Source organism: Aethalodelphis obliquidens, unplaced genomic scaffold, assembly GCF_003676395.1.
Source record: "Aethalodelphis obliquidens isolate GAN/ISIS:26980383/991018 unplaced genomic scaffold, ASM367639v1 scaffold7, whole genome shotgun sequence".
Taxonomy (NCBI): domain Eukaryota; kingdom Metazoa; phylum Chordata; class Mammalia; order Artiodactyla; family Delphinidae; genus Aethalodelphis; species Aethalodelphis obliquidens.
The window spans coordinates 14003501-14026274 of record NW_020837951.1 but is presented as its reverse complement, the minus strand read 5'-3'; the positions used below and the strand labels follow the sequence as shown (position 1 = coordinate 14026274).

Here is a 22774-nt window from a genome sequence, read left to right as displayed (position 1 = left end):
GGCTGGCTGAGCACCAAGCAAATCCAGGGGAGGCGGCGGGGGGAACGCGAGCCCACCCCCGTGCCTGAGAGTAATGCCTCAGCTCCGCGCCGGCCCCGGACGTGAGAGGCCCGGCGCCTGGAAGCTCCCACCCTATCTGACAACAACTCCACGCCAATCTTAAGGTGAAAGATAGGTCTCCTTTGGCCAGACAGCCCTTCTCCCCTCAGTAAGCGGGAACCACGCTTGTAACAAAGAGACAGGACGAGCTAAGTGGGGAACCACGAGCTTTATTGGCTGGAAGTTCTCCTCAGGAGCCTGGCCTGCTGGGACTGGACGTTCCAGGATGGGCACTCCCGGGCCTAAGCTAGGAGAAGGGAGGGAAAAAATGAGAATTTTAGGTCCCACGGAGGGTCTCTGGAGTAAGATTACTGACAGAATTAATGGTGAGAATGCTATTCTGAAACTACTTTCAAAGACATACTGTTTGATCAGTAAATATTTATAGAACCAGATGATAATGAAATATTTATCAAACGCCTACTATGGGCCAGGCATCGTCTGCTGTATTTCTCACTGGTAAGAAACAGCACACCAATAATTAGAACCACCATCAAAAACACGGCACGATGAAACGAAACTTTTCACGCGCTGCTGGCAGAAAAATACAACTGACAGAGAACACGTGACCGGGTTTCACCTTCAACTTCGTTTGTCAAAAGAAGTCATTGCCAGCCCCACACCCATTCCCATCCCCCAAATGGCTTTCTCAAAGGGGCATCACCTCCAGGTTTCCTCTGGCCTTCCGAAGGATTTTGTGCGTAACAACCACTAAGGAAAGAGCAAAGAACGGGATGATTAGACATAGAGGCCCAGGAAGACAGTGTAAAAGCCAAACGCAGGGAGGAGCCCCCAAGCCCCACATGGTTCAGGCGTGTGGTCAGCCCTGGAGCATCCAGACCCAGACGTGTAAGGCCCCACCTGCCCCATCACACATCCCAGCATCAAATAACCCATCAGAGAGGGTGGACCAGAGACCCCTCCTCAAGTCCAGGCTAAGCCACAACCTCGGCGATACTAGAAGGCAGAGAGAGCGACACCACGTCATAGACGGAAACTGAGGCTCTGCAGGGCCAGTGGGACCCCCAGGGCCCGCCTCTGCGGGCTGGGCTCGTGGTGCCGGGCAGGGGAGAGGCCTGCACCTGACTAGGGCCCCTCAGCCCCCCGGAGAAGCAGCGCTGGGAAGGGGGTGCGCCCGCTCCAAGCAAACCCACACGTGAAGGCCAAGTCGGGGGTTGAGGGCACAGCAGTCCTGGGAGCGGGGGCCTGATGGCGGGGAGGAGGACCGAACCGTGGGCATCTCTCTCCTGAGCTGCCCTCCAGTGGCCCCCTGGGCCAGGCACACTCTACCTGGACAGCAGCGGGCGGGGCGGGATGATCTCACAGGTCCCTGTGATCTGACTGATGCCCTCCGAGCTGCGTGAGGCAGATCCCCAGCGCATCAGAACCCACGGGGGGGCGGGGGGTGGGGGGAGAGTGCCCGCTTTCAGGGCAGCAACTGTAAAGTAAGGTGGCTTCTTCCCTCAGTCCGTGTCTTGTCCAACAAACACCAGCAGCAGCAGGAATGCCGCCACTGAGGGGAGATCGGCCCAATAAGGGATCCACCTTAAACAGGCTTTGGTGATGGCCAGGGACTCCGGCTACCCCCAGGGAGGACACACAGGCTTCTGGAACTGGGCCTTTGGCCAGTGGGGCCCAAGGCTGAGACAGTCTCCCTGTCGGTACACACGGCCCAGCTGCCCAACGGCTTATTCGAATAGGTGCCGTGTGGTGGCCTTGAGAAAATGTTTCTTGCCTCACGAAAATTTCCATCTGGAGGCAACGAAGTCTGTTTGCAATCTGTGACACCGCGGGAGGCGACAGATGGTGTGGGCTTTGTTTTTAACTGGGCAAAGTGAATTTCAGAGGTGTCCACTGCCTCTCTGTGCCCTTCCCCAGCCCCACGCCGCAGGGCAGACATTCTTAAGCTGGGCCCAAGGCTATGTGTTGGAGCGTCCTAAATCCTCAGAAACCATGTGCAAATCTCTGTGTGTACAAGGATGCGTGCATCCTTCTGGGGAGAGAGATCCCCTCTCCTGAGGTTCGCCAAGGAGCCTGTGACCCGGAAAAGATTCGGTACCATGGCTGTGGAGGTTAAAAATAATGTTAAAACAGTACTAAAAGTACGGAACGAGCTAAGTCTCACCTGGCGCAAGTGTGAAGGGGCCCCACGTCTGAACAGCACTGCCCACGTTCAGAGCAAGAAACTCCCACTGAGATGAGAAGCCCGAGGGACAGAGCGGGGAAGAGCTCGTCCCAAATCACGGCTGGCCCCAGGCAGAGGCGTGACTAGAGCCCAGGTCTGTCTGACTCAGCGCCTGCTCTTCCCACCTCAGCAGGGCACTGGCAAGGAAGACACCAGCCTCAGTGGTGTCCAGCGGTGACAGGTGGTTTGCCAGCTGTGACCTCAGTGCACACCCCCCAGGGATTCCCGTCTACAGGCGGGAAGTGAAGTGGGCGGTTCCAGGTCACGTGGGGAGGGTCTCACGGTCATCCTTTCCCTCCTCTCCCTGCGGACTCTGGGAGGAGCTGGAGTGTTCGCCTTGGCCCAGGCAGGGAGCAGCCCCAGGCCCTTGCTCTTCCTCGTCGCCAGGCGGGGAAGGGAGAGGAGGGGACACTACCCAACTTCCACTCAGTCCCTTAGAGCCAGAGCAGGCCCTGGGAGGCTGGCGGGGTTTGGGGAGTTCAAGTCATTTACTCCAGGTCACGCAGGAGAGCGGAGATCTGAGCTGCGCTCACTGACGATGGCAGGCTCAGCGACCCGGGACTCAGGGCTGGGTTCTGTCCTCTGGACCTGCCGTGGTAACTCACCCATCTGAACCTACTTCCGAAATATGCTCACCTGCAAACAGGGGTAACTTCATGTTCCCTGTGACTGCCTGGGACACCGGCTACAGGGCAACGCCAACGCCGAGCGCGCCAGTGTTCCCTGGACCTGGGGGCTGTACAGAAGCCCGCTTCCCACCTCCTCAAGAGCCGCTCCCGGGGCCGGACCCACCTGGCCCACAGCTACCTCAGGCACGGCCTCGATGGCTCTCCCCACACCCCGCCGCCTCCAGCGCTCCTCTTCTCTGCCAGTGGCTTGAACCCCCAGGCGGAACCCCACGGACACCCACCGGTCTGCCAGGGCCGCCTCCTCACCCCCTCTCAGCCCCGCCCCGCCCCCCGGCCCTCCGTGCTCAGCCAAGGGGACCTAACACTCGACGGACGCCGCGAGCCCCGCGGCTCCTTCTCGGGTCTGGTCCACGAGGCCCCTCGTGACTCAGGGATGTGAGGGCCTGGCCACCCAAGGCCTGGCGGGGCCTGTGCTGCTAGGAGGCTCCGCCGCGCGCACGAGGGCACGGGTGCCGGGGGCTGAAAGCGGGCAGGGGGTTTGCGCCTCTGAAGCCCCCGGGCCAGGGCTGGGGCCACCTTACAAGCGTCATTGGATGTCTCCGGCCTTGCGTTTCCGTGTCTGTCTAGGAGTGTCTTTCTCAAATCGGTGCCCTCCTCTGGATCCCACCGCCCGGCCGCGGGCCCTCCTCACCTGCCTGGACCGGCCGCCAGCAAGCCCTTCTCAACGCAGATGGACAGTCCGCTTGGAGCGGCTCCCACCCGAGGCCTCTCACGCGGCGGCCCCGGTGCCCCAGGCCCCTCCCACCTCCACCTGCCACGGGCAGCTCCAACTCCAGCAACATGAGCTGCTGTCGGCTTTCCTCACAGGCAGTCTCACTCCTTGTCCCTCTGCCCTTGCCCACACTGTTCCCTGTCCACCTGACCAACACCGACTCCTCCTTGAAGACTCAGGTCAGGTGTCTCTTCGTCCAAGAAGGCACCTCCCAGGACAGAGTGACCCCCTCCCCATCCCACCTCAGTGCTCCCCGAGCCCCTACACATATTCCCGTCACTGCACGCCACACACCTGTCTCCCCAGGGAGGTGACAGTCCCTGGCACGGAGCGGCCCCACCACAGAGGTCTGTTAAGGGAATTCATCTGTCTGGGCGGGTCAGGATGGGTGAAGTATGAAAGGAAACCCATAAGCAGGAGGTGTGAGGACAGCCCAGGGCTGGGGTTTTGGTCCTCAGAGGCAGGCAGTGGTCAGCCGTGGTGGCCGCCGCCCAGCTACTCACGCTGGTCAAAGATGACTTTCTCCTGGCTCTTGCTCAGCTGCAACAGCTGCATGGTGTTCTGCAACTTCTTTTCTTGTTCAAACAATTTTTTGTGTAGTTTGCTGATCTCTGCCTTCAACTCTCCAGTCTAAAGAGAAAGGGAATTAGAAACATGAACACAGAATATAAACGTCAGATCATAGAGGAAGAATTACAAAACCACGTAAAAAGTGCTCAACCTTACAAACAAAGGTGTCTGAATAAAAACTAGAAGCCTAGTTTTCTAGGCTTGCTCTGCTGGTCAGATGGTGGGGAGGGTGTGGGCAAAGCCCTCTCACGACTGCTGGTGCAGCTGTGCACTGGCACAGCCCAGGTGGAACCACGCCCGGCGAGACGCAGCAGAATGTAAAACGTGCTCAACCCTCTGACCCAGCAATTCTACACTTGGGCATCTACCCCAAGGAATGGTAACGCAGGCACGAGAAGACGCCTGTGCACCAGGATGTTCACCTCAGCACTGCTCACCGCAGGACAAAAAAAAAACCACCTGATTTGTTTCAATGGGGATTTAGATAACTCAACTACGGTACTTACATAATATGGAATGATTCTGCAGCTATTAAAAATGATGCCGTAGAACTTCATTTATTGACATTGAAAGATGATCATAATTAGTGACAAAAATGCCCAGAACAGCTATTGAGCGCCACGCACTCCTGTTCCGTAAAATTGAACACATATATTTCTATCCATAGGTGTGTATATCAAGATGTCTAAACTATTTGATGAGAGAGACATCACGAAAATGTTTATGGTGTTTTAGTTCTGAGAGATGGGATCTGGAATAATCACTTTCTTAATTTACCAGCATTGAGGGGTTTTTTCCCAAAAACTATAATGCTGGTATTCTTTTAATGCTTAAATCTTTTTTTTTTTTAATTGGAGTATAACTGCTTTACAACGTTGTATTAGTGTCTGCTGTACAATGAAGTGAATCAGCTGTACGTATACATATATCCCCTCCCTCTTGGGCCTCCCTCCCTCCCACCCACCTATGTCATCACCGAGCCCTGAGCCGAGCTTCTCGTGCTTTACAGCAGGGTTCCCACTAGCAGTCTACTTTACACAAAGAGAACATAAAGGTATTATTAGGGGAGTATGATCTATTAGGAGAACCTGTGTTGATTTTCCAGAGGTGAGGAGAGTGGATGGGTGGCAAAACGAGAGTCCCCAGACCCCTGAAGTGAACATGTGAACACCATCGCGGCCGTCTTAACCAATCTCCACTGAACTAGTTCACGGGGTTAAGGACACTCCCTTTCTCATAAAATACCTGGACTGTGAGATACCCCGGCACAGGCCACCCTGTGCTACACTGAAATACCTCTGCTCCCAAGAGGGGAGATGTTGGGCTGTCAGCTTACGAAGAGCCACTTTAGTTTGTCCCCAAACTTGTTTATGGCTGTTGTACTTGTAATCAGTTATATGATTTAATTAAGTATTAAGTAAACCTATGAATTATGTGTATGAAAAGAGAGAACCGGTTGAATGAAAACTAACATATGTTTCGGGAAACACTTGATAAAGACGAGTCACTAAAAACACCACATTTCTGGCGAATTAGGTGTGGGTGAATAAAAGATGTGGGAGGAACACAGTCTAGAAGGATTCTATATTCAAATTGCTTTGCAAGTGCCTAAGTTTTTTCTTCATCTTAAAGAAACGGAAATTGGAAGTGACAGACATACATTATGGATATAGTTTATGAAAGAAAGAAGATGTGGAACTTCAATCAGCAGACCCATATTCAAAGAAAAGGCCCTGGCCCTACATCAAAAGAGTGGCAAATGAATGTACATTTACCTGTTTTAAGTTAAACTGAAATGTTTAAGGTATGTATCATTTTTTGATTCCCTACTTTAACCTACTTTTAAGATTAACCAATTGTGTCGGCTACAAGGACTTCAACTGTGCTTCCCAAACAGACCCTAATTTAAACATAAGGTCTTCTTTGATTCTTCCTCAAGCTGAGCCCGGAGGCTTGTGTGCTGGTGGTGGCTGTAGGCCACACATTCTGGGACAAAGTCACTCTACATTCAGAGCTTTAGGTCCACATCTGTAAAACAGGGATGATGCCTGACCCTCTCGTCACACTGCAGTACAGTGAGACTCAGATGAGAGGATGCCTGAAGACGGGGAGAATGATGATTGCTCAGCTCGCCTGGCTAACCTTTCTATTGTTCTTTCTAAAGTCAGCTCAGGCATGACCCCCTCCAGGTCTCCTTCAGACCCTTCTCTACCAGGAGTCTAGGTTGGTTACTGCTCCTTTGGGCACCCATCGTGCCCAGTGCTTCCTCTAACGTTGCCCGTTTCATGGTGGATTATAACTGGTCATTTACTTGTTTGCTTCCCCTCCTAGACTACAAGCTCCCTGAGGGCAGAACTCAATTCTTCCCTCTGACCCGCAGCATCTGCCATGGAGTAGGTGCTGTGAGACCATCTGTCAAGTGGATTTATTTTTATTTATAATTATGTAAAGCATTTATACAGTTTCAAAGTCAAATTTATGAAACAAGGTCAATTCAGAGAAGTCTACCCTCTATCCCTGTCCTTCCATCCTCTTCCTTCCCACCCCTACACGTAGACTGTTCTGTGACTGTTCATCCTTCCACTTAAAAACATTTTTATAAATGAATATGTGTACATATTTGTATCTCTCCCCACAACTTTCTTAGATAAACTGATATATATGATATACACTTTCCAGAGTAGTCCCAGGGACTGACTGTAGGAGATGCAAAAGGCAATTTAATGACACTCAGAGAAAACACCAGGTAGTAAAAAACCACTGGAGCTGCTGGTGGAAACTTGGAAATCTGCTTTGGACAGATTTCACACCAAGAAAAAGGCACTGTATGAAACACAGACGGGGACAGAAAAGTGGCTAGAGGCAATTTAACACCACACAGGGGTCTGTGTACACCAGCAGCCATATCAGAGCAACTCCAAGGTCCTTCTTCTGGCTCTAAAATTCTGTGATGCTAAAGTGAGCATAATCAATTACCCGAGAAACCCTCGGAAATAAGGGGCAAATCATCACAGGCACTGACCAGTCCCTAGACTAATTTGCTAGCGGGGGAGATCAATGTGACTCTAATTTGCATTTATACACACTCACATAATAGAAATAAGAAGTGCATTCCATCTATTTAACAGACATTACTATGTACTGAGGTCAAAAACACTGCATCAAGGGTGAAATGTTTAGTTCAGACACATGCTTTAAAAATCATATGGGGAAAAAAAAATCATATGGGCAAGTACCAGTTTGGGAGGATGAAAGGAAATTACTCATTCATTCATTCAAAAATATGAACAAAATAGACATGGCCCCTCGTGGAAAACAGAGGGGCACAGACATTAAACCGACAAGTGTGTAATTATAACTTGTGATAACGGCTAGGATGAAGCAGAAGAGGATGCTATGATAAAGTGACCGGGAACCCTCTCTGACCTTGAAGTAACATTTGAGCTGAGACCTGAGAGGTGAGAAGGAGCCAGTCGGCCAGGAGAGAGCACCTGTGCCTTCTGGGCTCAAGATGGAAGAGAGCTTGGTGGGTTAGGAGGAAAGGCAAGGCCAGTGTGGGGCTGGAACCCAGTGGGCCGCCCTTCCTCTCCAACACGCCGTCTTCCACTCCGTGTACAGATTTCCCTGCACAATGACTGCTCGTGTACTTCCCCGAGTTTACGGCACCAAACTTCCTCCCCAGGATCCCAAGACAGAAACCTAAGCACGGGCTCAGCAGAACCTTCCGAGGTGAGAGAGCTGCTTCACTGCTACTCCTTTGCCATGGTTGGGAGATCTGAGAGCTGTCAGAGGGGTGAACTAGATGAGTGACGACGTGGAATGCACATTTCCCTTCTGCCTTCCTGATGGCCTTTGGTAAAAATTTATAGGTTAGATAAAGGGGGAAATATCTATCAGGCCACCAAGCAAAGAGCTCTAACTCTTCCTTAACAAGTAGGCTCCTTCTTCCAGGGAGGTTTCCCTGATTATCAGAGCAGGTGCTCACCTTGTCATAATACGACATGTTTGCCACACACAGACCCGGGGGACAGGCTCTGCTCTGCGCCATGTCAGATGGGGATGCAGATGGAGATGGGAGCAACCGTTCTTAATTCAGTCATGTTCAAGTTACTGCAACGTCTAGCTTTTAAGGGAAATTTCAATGGTTTTGTAATAAATGATTTTGTTTGGTTAAAAAAAGTAGTTTCTAAGTAGTTAAAATAGATTTACAAACCCCACTAGAATAGGATGCTGAGAGCCATCGAAAGGCATCAGAAATGAAAGACATTCTGAGCAGAATGGAATGACCTAGTCCACGAGGAAAACCTGGGACTTAAAGCTATGAATCAAAGCCTGTCCTTGGGATTCAACACCTGTGCCTTCAAAGCCAGCTCTGCACCCTTGAGTACGTGCCCCACTCCCCGAACCTCAGTTTCCTGACGTGTAGAACATGGACAGCGTTTCCCTCAACAAAGATGTGCTGGCGGTGGGGACACGGTCGGGTCCAGACGGCAGGCCAAGCTTGCAGGGCCCCAGGGGATCAGGTCAGAACCGGCCTGGAGCAGCCAGCGCGGTGTCGGACATGTCACTCGACCAACATGGCGCCCTCCCTGCCCCCCGCCACCTTCCCCAAACTGAGGGCACACCTGCTGGAGGCCAGGTCCCGGGCTGGACATGGAGAAGCCTGAGACACAGGCCCCAGCGGCACCCTCGAGCCTCTGCCCGCACGTGCCACCACCCACCTGTTCACAGTGGAGCGTGCACTGGCCACTGGTGGGCAGTGAGACCCTCCAGAGCAGCGTCAGTAACCTCGAGGCCTCATCCAGGGTCAGCCTGGCTGCGCCGACACCGGTGACGAAGCTGCTCAGGGGCGCCGAGTGTGGACGCTGCGGGGGGGGACGAGAAGGCTGTTACGTGCGGTCTTGAAAAAGATTATGGACGAGCCAGCTTTAATGGGCAGCATAAATCCCCAGACCGCAGGGCCTGTGCTCCGCACGCCAGGCGAGAGCCTGCTGCCGGGCGACACCAATTCATTGTTCTTAAAAGACGGTGACTTATAGATTATGAGAGAACTTCGGTGGTGACGTTAGCCCGGTCAGTAAGCATGATTAATGGCCGCCTGAGTTCACTCCATTTACTGGGCCAAGAAGAGGGTCCCCACAGCCACGGAGCCTCTCCGGAAGGTGAACAACGCCAACGGCAAGCGACGCGAGACGCATGTTTCCCCTGGAGTCTGCATGGCGCCGGCGGGAGGCGGAGGTGCCCGCACAGGTGAGGGGGGTGACCTGCAACGCTCTTCAGGGAGCAGGATGACGGAGAAAGAGAGCGCCTTGGCGGACAGAGACCTGGGTTCAAATCCGACCGCTCTGAGCTACTCTCCCTCAGCACCTGCACAGCGGGAATGACATCACCCACTGTAAAGGCTGCTCTGGGATGAAAGGAAATACGATCCTAAAAGGTCCTGTGCAAGAACAGCGGCCGCCAACCATCTTGAGGCGGCTGCAGGATGGCTCGCGGCGGCAAGCGCATCACAGATGGCAGCGTGGTGGACCAGACCACACGCTGCGTGAGGACCAGGACCTCAGGCACCCCGTTCACCACAGCAGCCCCAGAGCCTGAGCACGGAGGCCAGGAGGGCGACGGACAGGTGACTGGGTGGGAGAAGGGATGGACACACTGCAGGACTGAAGGATAGAGGGATGGACGAGACACTGGACAGGCCGTGGAGGGGCAGTGCAGCGGAGCCCAGCGAAGCGACCGCGGTAACACAGGCACAGACCTCAGCGGTGTCCCTCCCGCAGAACAACGAGCAGCCTCGCAGCCCGGACCCGACCTCACGAGTTTCGTGCGCGATGCTCCCTGGCCCCTCTTCCCAGGGCCTTACTGAGGACCCGTGAGCCCCTCGCCCCCAGTGCCCTCGGCCAACACCTTCCACCTCCTGCCCCGCTGTGCATCCCTCTCCCTCCAGCTCTGTCGCTCAGGTTACCTTTGCTGCCAGCTCTTGACTCGTGGGGCTGGGAGACTCTTGGATCTGAACGTCCATCTCGGCGAGGAGCTTCTGGCCCCGGCCAATCTGCTCGCACAAGGCACCGTAGTCCTCAATCAGGCCCAGGACGTGGCAGCCACTCTTGCTGGCCCACAGGCGGTGGCCAGGGACCAGGCGGCACATGTTTGAGGCGCTGGTGATCGAGCTGCCACTGTCGCAGGAGAGGGCATCCATGTCATTTCCAGAGAGTGGAGGAGTCTCTGAAGCTACAGAACGAGAAGGAAGACGTCAGACCTATCTGGGGCGGCACCCTGCATTCGATGAGCTGCGTTCAACGATGTCTAGCCAGCCAGGAGGGCTGAGAGCCCTCAGGCCCAAATGCCACCTGACACAGCCCCGAGGGGAAGGAGGCCTGGAGCCAGGACCTCAGTCTGTGTATTAGCCGCCGTAGGCTTATTCATCCTGTGGGAGAAGCTCATTTCAATCCAACCAGCACTCATCAGGCGCCGGCTCTGCAGAAGAGCCCTGATTCACACAGACGAATCAGGCCTGGGCCTGCGCTTCAGGGGCCCGTGGTCTAATCGGAACACAGATGCCGTGTGGGAGGTGTAACAGCGTGACGACAAAGAGCCAGAGCTCAGTGGACAGAATAATCAAGCCTCTGTGCGGGAAGGGACGGCTTCCTAGGAGAAGCGACAATTGCGCTGGGCTGAATGGGTAGCAAGAATTATGCTACACAGAGGTAAAAGCCTGCCGCTTTCCACCTTTGGATCAACAGAAGCACGGATGGATAATTCGGACCGGGGCCATGAGGAAAGACATTTCCCTGGGCAGTTTGCATTCAGGATGAGTCTTCGGGAAGCAACAGGATCTTCACTGGCACAGAAGTGGGCAAAGTCGGTCTGGCAAAGGCGGGGGCCACGCTGCACAGTCCCAGTGACAGGGAAGTGCAGGCCCAACCGCAGGACGGTTTGACCCATCCGTGTGGCACCAGGAGGCCAGAGGGGTGTGGCTGGACGGGCCCACTCGGGCTGGATGCTGCAGGGCCTTGAAAGCCACGATAAGGCAGTCACACTTTAAACCAGGACAACAGGGAGCGAAACCAATGATGTCGCTAAGGTTGGTAACACCTGGGCCTGGAGAACGAGATTGCCAGCTAGAAATGCTGAGAACACAACCCCCCAAATCCTGCCAAATACCCTGCTGAGTTGGGACCAGGGACCCCCCTTCCCTCCAATTTAAAAAGTCCCACTGCCAAACCCAACTGTGCCACAGCTACCCAGCCTCTAGCTTTGTACCTGATCCTGGCGGCACGGCTGGGGTGGAATCAAACAGATCATATGAATTGTCAGCTGCCACGGGACACTTGTCACCACCTACAAAATGCAAAATAAGGGAAATAAACCAGCAAACGTTTTAGTTTCGCTCTCATCAGCATTTGAGAGAGAACTGAATGAAAACACAGCGAGGCACCAGACACACACAAGCATTCATTCAGATCCTCACTGGGCATCTCTCCCGCCAGGCCCTGCGTGGGACACGGGGGACACAGAGGGAGCAGGCCCGGCTGCCTCCCCGGAAGGACCCTCTTGTCCAGACAAGTAAACAAGCTGTTTCCCCTCAGGGGTCAGGGCCAAGGGAGGGAGGCACGGGGCCTGTGGGAGCTCAAGTGAGGGGGTAACCTGAGGAGAGACAGAAATGTAGGCAGAGGAAGGAGCAGATGCCAAGGCACAGAGGAGGGAGCCCTCGTGACGCATTCAGGGGGCATGAAGTGGGGGACGTCAGGCGGGACAATGTCAGGCTGAGACCTGTTTTGGGCTGGAGGAGTGAGGCTGGAGGCGGCTGCAGTAACCCACATAAGACAGAAGAGTGACCCGAAGTAGGATTTGGGAGGGGATGCGTTCGAGACAATGCAAGGAGGCAAAACCAGGCACATGCGGCACGAGGTGATGGCCACACTCTATAATTCAGGAAAGCACTTTCACATCTGAACTCTCAGTAGCTCGGGGGCAGGATGGCACTGTAATTCAGGCTTCCTGGAAAAGGAGACCAATGGGCAGAGACAGGAAGTGATCTGCCTAGCATCACCCAGAGTGTCCGTGGCAGAGAGAGGACTGTGTCCAGGCCTCAAGGTGTCCTGCCCAGCTTGCTCCCCACCCAGGCCCCTCCAAAGAGTGCACTTCAACTTTGGGGCCAAGGCGCCCGGGGCTCAGCTCTGTGGAGCTGGCCCGAGAGCGATCACTTCCTGCAGAAACAGCAGTCTTTAGGCCAGAACTTTCAGACAACTGCATTTAAATACCGTCCTGAAAAGTCCTGTGCAAAGGAAGAAATGCTGCTGCCTACTGTATAATTCTAGGCTTCACCTGAGGAAACTGGAAAACTTCTCCACGGAGACGGCGCTGTGAATTTTGAGCACATCCTCCTAGATGCCTCTTTGGAGACCGCCCACCCCCACCCCCGCCCCAGGGCTGACCCTGGACAAACTTCAAAAACAGGCAAAGGCTGTTCAACGGCCTCACTTCAACTGCCCCAAAGCTCCTTCCTGGGCGCCCCAATCACTGAACTCTTCTCCCTGCTTCAATCTCCCTAGCTCACATCGACAACCTCCTCGGTCCCATCTCCTCAAAGCCCTAAGAAGGGCCAGGAGCAGAGCAGACCCCTATTTAAATACGGCAAGGCCCACTGCCGATGTATCCCCTGTGCAGAAGGCGGCAGTAGGGCCCCTTCCCAGCCCTGTGAGGTTCCCCTTGCAGGATTTCATCCTAAGAATACTGTTCAACAGAAAAAGCGTGTTAACGCCGATGTCTATTAAAGCTCCAAATCAGAGACCTCTTTAATAATCATCAGGGTAATGGTTTGGTGACTGACAATCATCTGAAAACAATAATTAGGAAGCCCGTGTGAAACAAGGGAAAACATTTATGATGTAATGTTGGGCAAAAACAAAGAAAGGACACAGAATGGCCCCAAAACCAATTTGAACATTATAAATTCACACCTACATTTGATTACCAAATGAAAAGACACATACAAAGCAAAAAATTATTATTTTGTTACCATGAAGGATTTTTTTTTTTCCATATCGTCACATCATCTTTTTGGTTCAAATTTTAAAATCCTTACCAAGGAGAAACCCATGAGCGAGTCACTGTAAGTTCCAGAGCTGGGTGACTAGGTGCTCTTTGAGAGTTTGTAATTTTTTTAATTAAAGGCAACAGATGTAATTCCCAATCTAAGTAAAGGTAAGTCCAAACTTTTCTACACTACTTGTTTATAAAGTCTGCTGGCATTCCTCGTGCCCTGGATGCGCACACCCGTCCACCTGGGCATTGGGATGATGACCCCCAGACACCAGGGCTCCTGAAGGCCAGGTGGTACTTCAGACACAGCACTGGACCCGGAGCTGGAAATGATTTCTAGCTCCAGCTCTGCCACCTACTTGCTGTGTCACTTTGGGCAAGTCCAGTGCCCTCTCTGGGTTTTAGTTCCTTCATCCAAAGAGCAAAGACGATGGCCTGGCTGACTGATTTGAGCCTGGCCACCTGCCGGTTTACGCCCGGCCCTAGGCAGGAGTCGGGCAGACGAGGCCCAGTCTGTCCTCCTTCTCCTCCCTACACAGCCTCTGCAGGGCTAGACGGTAAAGCCAGAGGTAAACGCCAAACTGAACCAGTTTTCAAACCTGCCGGGAAGCTTTTGAGATCCTGAGATGCTGACAACCGGAGGGAGAGGTGAAGATGCTCTTTTAAAGGCAGTTAAGAGGGACTGAAAAGGATTTTCAGCAGTAGATCATGTGGACAGGACTAAGGGGGTGGCAGACAGCAGGACTGGAGGCGATAAGGGCGCTGGAAGCCCAAACCCCACTGCCCTGAGAATCAGCAGGCCCCACAGATGACACCGTTTTGCCAAAGGTGACAGCTACTCAGCGGTCAGGTCCCAAGCTCCCAGGGTACACGGCGCGTCTGCTGTCAGTGAGAAGACACCTCCATGGGGCAAGGGCGGGATTCAGAAGCTCACACGTGCCGCACAGACGCGCAGGGCTGCATTTCAAACAGTGAGGCGAGGCAGGGCAGTACCGGGCTTGTCCAGCTGCTGGGGCCGCTCGGGGACAGACAGCGTCTGGAGGGCCAGAGTGAGATCTGCCTCCTGGGCCTTCTCCCCGCCCTGTGCCAGCTGCTCCTCCAGCCTGCTCTGCAGCGTGCTGTTGGTTTCGATGCTCCTTTCCAGCTGCGCCCGCAGAGCCTGGATCTCTGTCAGGAGGCCATGCAGGTGGCCGAAAGGGTCCTGCCCCTTCCAGCCTTCTCCCGATGCCTCTGCCCTGGTCTCTGCAAACACAAGCAAAGGGAAGCCTCGACACTGTCAACCGCCAGAGGGTCAGCCACCGAAGACAAGTGACGGCGCTTTCCACCGCTGCCATCACCACCCTCCCCCGCCCAAGACCTAGGTGCCATGGAACATAACAACTCGACCTGAAAAACAAAAGTCCTCGCAGACTTAATTGCTGCTATTCCACAGGCTAAATAAGAGCTGGAAATTAATTTTCGCTTCTGGCCATAAAGGCCTGACAAATTGCACACCAAACCCTGAAATTATGTCTAGTAGTAATAAAATCTATTTGGGCTGGAATTATATAATGAAAGGGCTGATTTTAAGAGCCACGGTATATTTAAAAGACACAACAGCAAGAATAAGAAAAGCAACCTGAGGAGAAAATGAGAGCTGAGAGGTGACCCTTTTCTAGATAAACTTTCAATAGGGAGAAACCATCTGGAAAATTAGTTGCGGAAAAAAAAAAAAAAGATAAAAACCCACCACACCTCAAAACAGATTCTAAAGCACTAGAGTTTACAGTCAAGTCGCTCTGATCTGGTATCTCTCTAGGATACAGCGAGGCCCAGGGCCAGCAACCGTCTCTATCAGCACGTAGTAGGTGCTCCATAATTGTCTGCTGGATGAATGGGCAAAACAAAAACAAACACACACCAGCAGGAAAATGATCATAAAAGTGATTTCGTGAGTGTCTACTACGTGCCAGGTACTGTGCTAGGACGCTCTTAATAAATGATTTCATTTAATTTTCACAACTGTACACAACAGAGATTAGTAGACATGTTTTACAGAGGAAGGAGCAGGCCCAAAGGGGTGAGGTGACCTGTGGAAGGCATACCCTGGGACGCGAGGCCGTGAGAACCCAGACCGCTGTTCACCGGACTCCCGCTGCCACCTGAGAAGAAGGGTGGCCCAGAGAGCCTGCCTCAGCATCCATCTACTCTACCCTGGAGGCAAGCTTGGGGTTTCAGAACAGCGTTTCAGGAAAGAGGGCAGCCCGCCGTCCGGGGGAGCTCACAGGCCAGAGCACCCAGTACCTTGCAGCCTCCTGTGCTCTTCATCCAGCTTCTCGTACACCTTCAGCTCCACCCGGAGGGACTGCAGTAGTTTGTCGTTCTGCGTGAGCAGCTGCTGCCTCACCTTCACCTCCTCCTGCACCCTGGAAAGGCCCCGACGCCATGGGAGCAGAGGTTATTCTCACGCAGGGGCTTACTTGACCCACAGGGCAGGCAATTCCACCGTCAGCCAGAGAGTGTGGACAAGAGTGACAGCATGGGGAGGAGTAGCCCTCACAGCTCTGCTTCCCGAGGGCTCCTCCAGGCCCAGCCCTTTACAGACGTGATCTCACGTCATCTTCACAGACACCCTAAAAGGTATGTGCTCTCTAATCCCCAATTCACGGATATGAGGAAGTGAAGCTCATAAGGTTATGTCTCACCCAGGGGTGCACAGCGCAGGAGAGAAGCCAGCACTGTGTGATGGCGAAGACAGTGACCTTGCAAATCACTGCACCACCCTGGGGAAGTGAGGGCGAGGTCATGAACTAAAGGTGTGGGGCGTCCGGAGTGCTGACGGAACCGCCGAAACACGTGGGACGAGATGGGAGTCTCCGGGGGACCGCAGAGGGCAGTCAGCGTGATGCGCTCACAGCCTAAGGCAGACTCCCGCACGCCTCTGTGCAGAAACTCCCGTGGCTTCCTGAGTCACTCGGCCTGAAAACCGAGGTCCTCACCAGGCCTCGGGGGCCTGCGGGGCTCGGCCTCCAGTCACCTCCGTGTCCTCCTCTACCTCGGCCTCTCCTCTAGCTGCACTGAGTCCTGGCTCTGCCCTGCACAGGCCAAGGACACCCTGCCTCGGGGCCCTGACCCTTTCCAAGGAAAAGGATCTTCCCCCAGGACCTGCAGAGCTCACACCCTCACGGCCTCCAGGTGGCCACTCAGATGGCATCCTTTCAGAGAGGCCGGCCCTGAACCACCCTGGATAAAACAAGCAATCCGCCCCAGGCCCCGTCCCCCTTCCTTAGATGACGTCGCTCCTCGTATTTTATTCCCACCTGACGTGCCACGTGTTGTGTGCTTCGTGTCCGTCCCCGGGCACCGGGCAGGGCCGGGGCACCCTGACCCCTACCTGCTCAGCTCACTGCGGCTGTGGCAGACCTCCCGGAGCAGCCGCTGGTTCTGACTCTCCTTCTCGTCCACCTCCCTCTGCAGTCTGTCGTTCTCCGCCCTCACACAGGCGAACTCCCGCTGAAGGTGCTCCAGGCCGGAGGTCTTCCTGGAGAGGGACTCGCGCAATTTCTCATTCTCCTTCTGTTTATCTGCGTGCACAAAAAAGCACCAATGAGAGGAGACACCATTTATTTTTTCCACCCTTATTATGCAAATACGGCGCTTCGGCTGGAGCGCTCAGAGAATACAAAAGAGAACGAGATTTCATCTGGCATTTATGATTGTGACATTCCAATTATCTCCTGCATTTTGGGCAGATAAATCTGTCAACATCTAGGGTGCAGATTAAACATCACTGGGATGAAATGGGCCCGTTTAGTCTTCTACTAAATAATGGGCCGTGCAAACCTAGCTACTTTGCCTTCCCAGAGCAAACAGTGGGTAGAAATTAAAGACAGAGGCAAGAAACAGGGCCCCGAACTCTGGCGACGGGTGTTGGGAAAGTCCGGAAGCCTCCCAAGGAGGCCAGCAGGGCTGTGCGGACAGCAACCCAGCCGTCACTCTCAGGCCATGAGGCCAGCACGCCTGCTGAGGGATGAGGAACACGGGGGCACGGGGACCAATGGTCAAGGGCACAGCCTGGAGGCAGAGGGGCACATTGGAGTGAGGCTCTTCCGTTTACTCAAGAGTACCCCATACTCTTGTGGGGTCGCTGACCCCACAACCTTGAGCCAGGCTCTTCACTCCTCTGTGCCTCAGTTTCCTCATATGTGTGGCCAGGAGTAGTAACTGAGTCACTACATGTAAGGGCTTCGCACAGGGCCTCACAGCACGCTGAAGGCTGCCAGCACTCCGGCAGGCTGTTAGCCGTGCTGGTGGCGGTAACAGCTGACGTCGCCGCCGTGCTCACTGCAGTCATTACCTTAGCACCTCCCCATGTGTCACCCTACTTGCTCTTCAGGGCACACCTCCATGTAGGTACTTTTGTACTCCCCATTTTCCACACAGGAAACTAAGGATCAAAGAGCGTAAGACTTCACCGAAGTCACATAGCCAGTAAGTGGCAGAACCAGGATTCAGACCCAGGTTTTCTGATTCTACTCTTAACCCCGGCATGATCATCTCCGAGCAAGCTTTCTCCTCTTCCCTCAGACTGCAGCCATGCTAAGCCTCCTATAACTCCTGACTGGTCTAGACTCCCCACCCCCACCCCCGCCAGCCTCTAACCCTCGGGCCTCTGTCCTCTCTCTTCTATTTAAAATGCCCTGGCTCTTCTAACCTTAGGTCCCTCAGCTAACCCCTACTAATGCTCCAGACTCAGCTCTTAAAGACCAGCCTCCCCTGGGTCAGGATGCTTTCTCCGGGGTCCTGCGCCCCCTGAGCCTTTATCATGGCTAATCCTCACCCTGGTCTGCCATGGGTTGCCTGGCTCTCTCTCCCATCAGACCATGAACCCCTGAGGGAAGGAACCGGGTCTCGCTCAATTCTGTATCAGAATCTACACAGGCTGTGATACAGAAGAGGAACCAGGAAGTGTTTGCTGAATGAATGAATGAATGGATATCTGCAGAAGCCCCCGTTTCATCTCTTAAGCCAGAATCGGCATCAGTATCCTCTAGTGAAAGTGGGATAAACGGGCCCAAGTCCCAGCTGCACCACCTTCTGTATCTGTGGCCGCAGGCCAGTCAATTCCCCAAGCCTCAGTTTCTCACCTGTAAAATAGGACTAACAATAACGTCATCCCAGAAACATTTTAAGTGAAAGCTCTTTGTGGGTTAAGCTCCAAACAGACGGAATTAAAAGAAGCGATCTTTAAAATACTGGAGAAACTTGCCTGACAGCAGGAAATCTCTGAAATTTGGGGAGCAATGTATTCCCAGCCCTTCTCTCCCACTGTGAACTAAGCCAAGCTGAGAGGTGGCTGCACAGAGGGGAGGGTGACAAGTAAGGAAAGTAGCACCTACTAAGCCCCTGTCAGAGGCACCAGGCTGCGGGCTGGACACTGCTTAGGTGTCACAACAGCCCTCTGAGGCGTTCCTATTTTACAGCTAAAACATACTGAGGTTCAGGGAGGTTAAGCGACCTGCCCAAAGTCACAGGGCCACAGGACTTGGTCTCACTCCAGCGCCTGCATTCTCTCCACGCCACAGAGGGCTGTGGAGCTCCAGGCTGCGGACGGCTCCTCTCGTTTTTACCTCTGGATCCTTTAGCGAGCATTGTATTGAGGGCCTCGTTCTGCTTCCTCAGGAAACATATTTCTGATGTCAGAGAATTATGTAGCTCTGAACCATAAGCAAAAATGTTTGAAGAACCTATAAAAACACACATAAATAGTAATTTATAGATAGTCTCCAGGCCCGTATGGATGGAACTTTTTGGAAAACAGTTTTAAATAATGAGGAAACACAACACACAATGAAAATTACTCCTGTGAACTATCTAAGGTACTACCAGAGCCCAAAGGGAGATGAGAGTGAGCCTGAAAGAGGAGACGGAGGAGACTCCCCACATCCTACCCGGCCTCGGGGTGAACAAAGGAGAACCGGGCTGGCGGGGCGGGTGACAGTCTTAACCTCCACGATTTCTCTCCTGAGGTCCAAACCCTCAGGGGACCTCTCCACTGAGGCTCCGGTCCACTCTTCACCTTTCCCCCCAACCCTTCCAATCCCGCCCTCCCTCCTGTTTCCTGCCGGTGTAGACGGTCTCGCCTCTAACCCTAACCGGAGCCGGAAACCTGGGAGCCAGACTAAAGGCCTCTCTCTTCCACTGCCCAGTCAGGCAACCATGACTGCTGACTCTTCCTCCAAAATGCCTCAGACGCTGGCCCCCTCTTTTCTGCCCCTGTAGCTCAGCCTTATACCTTGCCCCGTTGCCTCTGCCAATGAGCTTATCATCCTAAACACGGTCCATTCAGGTTTTTTTCTGCTCAAAAATATGTGATGGCCCCACCATCACGTATTTGTGTTTGGTTGTGTGATTGGCAAAAGACAATCACACAACCAAACACAAGGTCCAAACTTCAGATCTCTATTATTTAGCTCGAATCTCAAGGCCTACACCCCACTCCCTCTCACACTAGACCCTGGTGTCCTCAAACGCAGCCAGACTGAGCCATGCGTGCTCCAAACACACACCACACACATGGTCACACACCTCCCTGGCTTTACAGGATGAGGCACTCCCTTTGCCTGGAATGCCTATCACCTTCTTCACCTGTCAAAATCACACTCACCTTTCAACTCGTAGCTCACACTCACTGCCCCGAAGTGTAGACTAAAAAGACCAGGCTCTAAAGCTGGACAGCCTGGGGGTGAGGAAACTTACAAACTCTGATCGGTCTCCTTATCTGTAAATACCTGCCCGGGTACTGTCTATCTCCTGAAATCCTAGCCCTCGCTCCGGCCGGGCAGCTCCCTTGACACACCACCTCAGCACTGCCCGTGCTCGGAACTTTCTACGGCTGCACCGTGTATGATGTTCATGTTCACAGCGACCCCTGGAGAGCACTTGCTGGGTGCAAGGCACTTTCTACACTTGGCAGGCGGATGCTTCCCGGCCTTCCTTACTGGTGGAGTCTACCACACCGCAGAGCCCAAACGCCAGACACCTGCTCTTCCAGTCCGGCTAGAACACGGTCATGTGCCACTTCTGGTCGATGAAACTTGACAGGAAGCCTGCTGGGAGCTTCTGGGAAAGCTTTTCCACCCGGATGAAAGGAGGACAGGCAGGAGCACGTGCCACCCTCCTCCTTCCCCGCTCTGGACCCTGTCCTGAGAGGAAGGGATGCTGCAGCCGTCACAGGTACTAACCCCGTGCCCGGCTACCAGTCAGTCAGACTTCAGACCTGCCTTAGAAACGCCTGCCTCTGGATTTCTTGTTACGTACGAAGACATAAATCCCCATGGTTGATACCAGTTTCTACTCATATTCTGTTATCTGCAGCTGAAAACATCCTGATACACAACTGAGGACCTGTAATATCCAAACTCCCTCTAAGGAAGGTATGGTATTGTGTCTCCCGGAAGCCAGAGTTCATTCTCTTTCCACACTACAGGCACTACCTTTTTCTCATGCTAACGGTTCACTGATTACAATGTCATATGTTTTTTTTATTCACGTGTATCTCTCCCCACTATCCTCCTCCACTCTCCCTATGAACTCTGGTGTCTTTCCAGAGACACCTGGGCTTGAACCACGGCTCCGGCTTCTTAGCAGCTGCATGATCTCAGGCACGTCACATAACGTCCCTAAAGCCTCTATTAACTCAATAAAAATGACGGATGGATGTTACTGTTACTGCTATTACCATTCGTCAATCCACCACTGATGACACGCTGGAGCCAAAAGAAGACCAAAGAGCAACCTGGATGAACAGGAACAATTCTACAGAAGAAGTCTCCTGCAACCACAGCTAAGGTGCTGACTTTTCAAAGGAATAATCAGGCCAAGGAACAGTTTCTGACAAAGCCTGAGCTAGCAGGATCCGCTTCGGATGCTACGAGGCCCATCTTTCCTCTGAACATCATCACTATAAGCTTGTAGAACCGGTGACAAGCCGGAAGATGTAACACATGAGATGACAGTTTTTAACAACGTTCCACCTCAACATTACAAGGAGCCATGCCTTTCTCAAACCTGCTCCCAAGATGAACATTTCACAGCAGGAGGGAGGCAGAACCACTATTATTTCTTTGTCTTTTCAGGGATTGTGACAACATGGTGAGAACAGCACGTCTTCCCACCAGCATAAATACTTTATGAATGCCTTTTTGTAAACCTTCCCATCAGAGTGAATTGCTCTCCAGAGCAACTGCCTGCTCCACTGTAGCTGGTGGCCATTTGAGTCCCCAAATAATTCTATAATTGGATTTGTCAGGGAAAATGTAAAACAGAATGAATCTAATTCAGGCATTACCAAGAGTGACTGTGATGGGCCCAGGCGTGTATTTCTTTCCTGTGTTTGGTGTGACTAATAACTCAGATTAATCAATTTCCCTGGGAGTGTGAGGGGGAGGAGGGGCAGGATGCCGCTGGGGTGGGGGGGAAGAGGGGAGGGGGAGGGGGGAGAGAGAGAGAGATGGAACCTTTCTGTTTACCTTGCAAGCTACAGCATATATGGTACTTTGAAAAGATGTCCTTCTAGGCTGAAGGCTATGATGGGCTAGAATGCAGTGACTAGGGGTGCAAAGAAGCAAGTGCTGCCACTGACTACATCTTTCTAGAACTCGGTTATCTCATCCCTAGAAATGGCAACGACATTAGTGTCCCCACCCGGAGCAGAGCTTAGAGCTTTGCAATGTTAAACGAATAATGTTATACAAAATAAAACTGATGATGATGAAGAAAACCACCATCTCTTGGGTGAGGCACTGAGCAAGGCCCTATGTATAACACTGTCTCATTTAATCTCACAATGACCCCGTTTTGTAAGATAATGAAGCCTGGAAGGGAGAGGTGACTTGCCCAAAGTCACGGAGCTCATCAGCAGAAGAGCTGGGTCCCTACCCAGGCCAGTCCGGCTCCCAAACAAACTCAGGCTTTTCCTGGTGCACAGAGCTGCTCTCAAGATATATTCTGACCAGAGGGAGGACACTCTCTTTGGAGCAGCAAGGAAAGATGACCAAAATAGATTATTCAATGAAAGAAGGAACAGAGCAGTGATATAAAGCATTCTACCTTTCCGGCAGGTGAAGGAGACAATAAGAATATACATCTGTATCTGCATTAAGACTGTAAGGATAGAGAAGAAAACTAACAAAAGTGGGAGGAGAGAAGGGAGAACAGGACTAATGGGTACAGAATGGTGATATTAATTTTTGAACCACATGAATGTCTTGCCTATGGGAAAAAAATATGCATTTTTAAGCTTCTCATGGAAGAATAGTCCATTCTGAGCTAACTGTGGTTATGTAAGAACACTGGGGACCTCGTGATTGGCACGTGGGAGTTACCAGATTGCCAAAATGCATTATTAACAAAAAGACAAAATACTTTTTTTTTTTTTTTTTTTTGGGGTACACGGGCCTCTCCCTGTTTTGGCCTCTCCCGTTGCGGAGCACA

General features: G+C 52.9%; 1 protein-coding gene across 8 annotated transcripts in view; it reads right to left on the bottom strand.

The window, feature by feature from the left end:
* Window positions 1-253: 253 nt before the first annotated feature.
* The window catches only part of CDK5RAP2 (CDK5 regulatory subunit associated protein 2), a 181970-nt gene continuing 159449 nt past the window's right edge, over window positions 254-22774 (bottom strand). For all 8 annotated transcript variants that reach the window (XM_027105057.1, XM_027105051.1, XM_027105053.1 and 5 more), the window contains 10 exons: window positions 18910-19026; window positions 16674-16863; window positions 15584-15705; window positions 14294-14542; window positions 11519-11596; window positions 10221-10486; window positions 8977-9120; window positions 4189-4315; window positions 764-810; window positions 254-346 (listed from right to left, as the gene is read on the bottom strand). In XM_027105057.1, coding sequence (XP_026960858.1) covers window positions 290-346; window positions 764-810; window positions 4189-4315; window positions 8977-9120; window positions 10221-10486; window positions 11519-11596; window positions 14294-14542; window positions 15584-15705; window positions 16674-16863; window positions 18910-19026 — 1397 coding nt within the window. In that variant the 3' untranslated portion in view covers window positions 254-289. The remainder of the gene's footprint in view (window positions 347-763; window positions 811-4188; window positions 4316-8976; window positions 9121-10220; window positions 10487-11518; window positions 11597-14293; window positions 14543-15583; window positions 15706-16673; window positions 16864-18909; window positions 19027-22774) is intronic.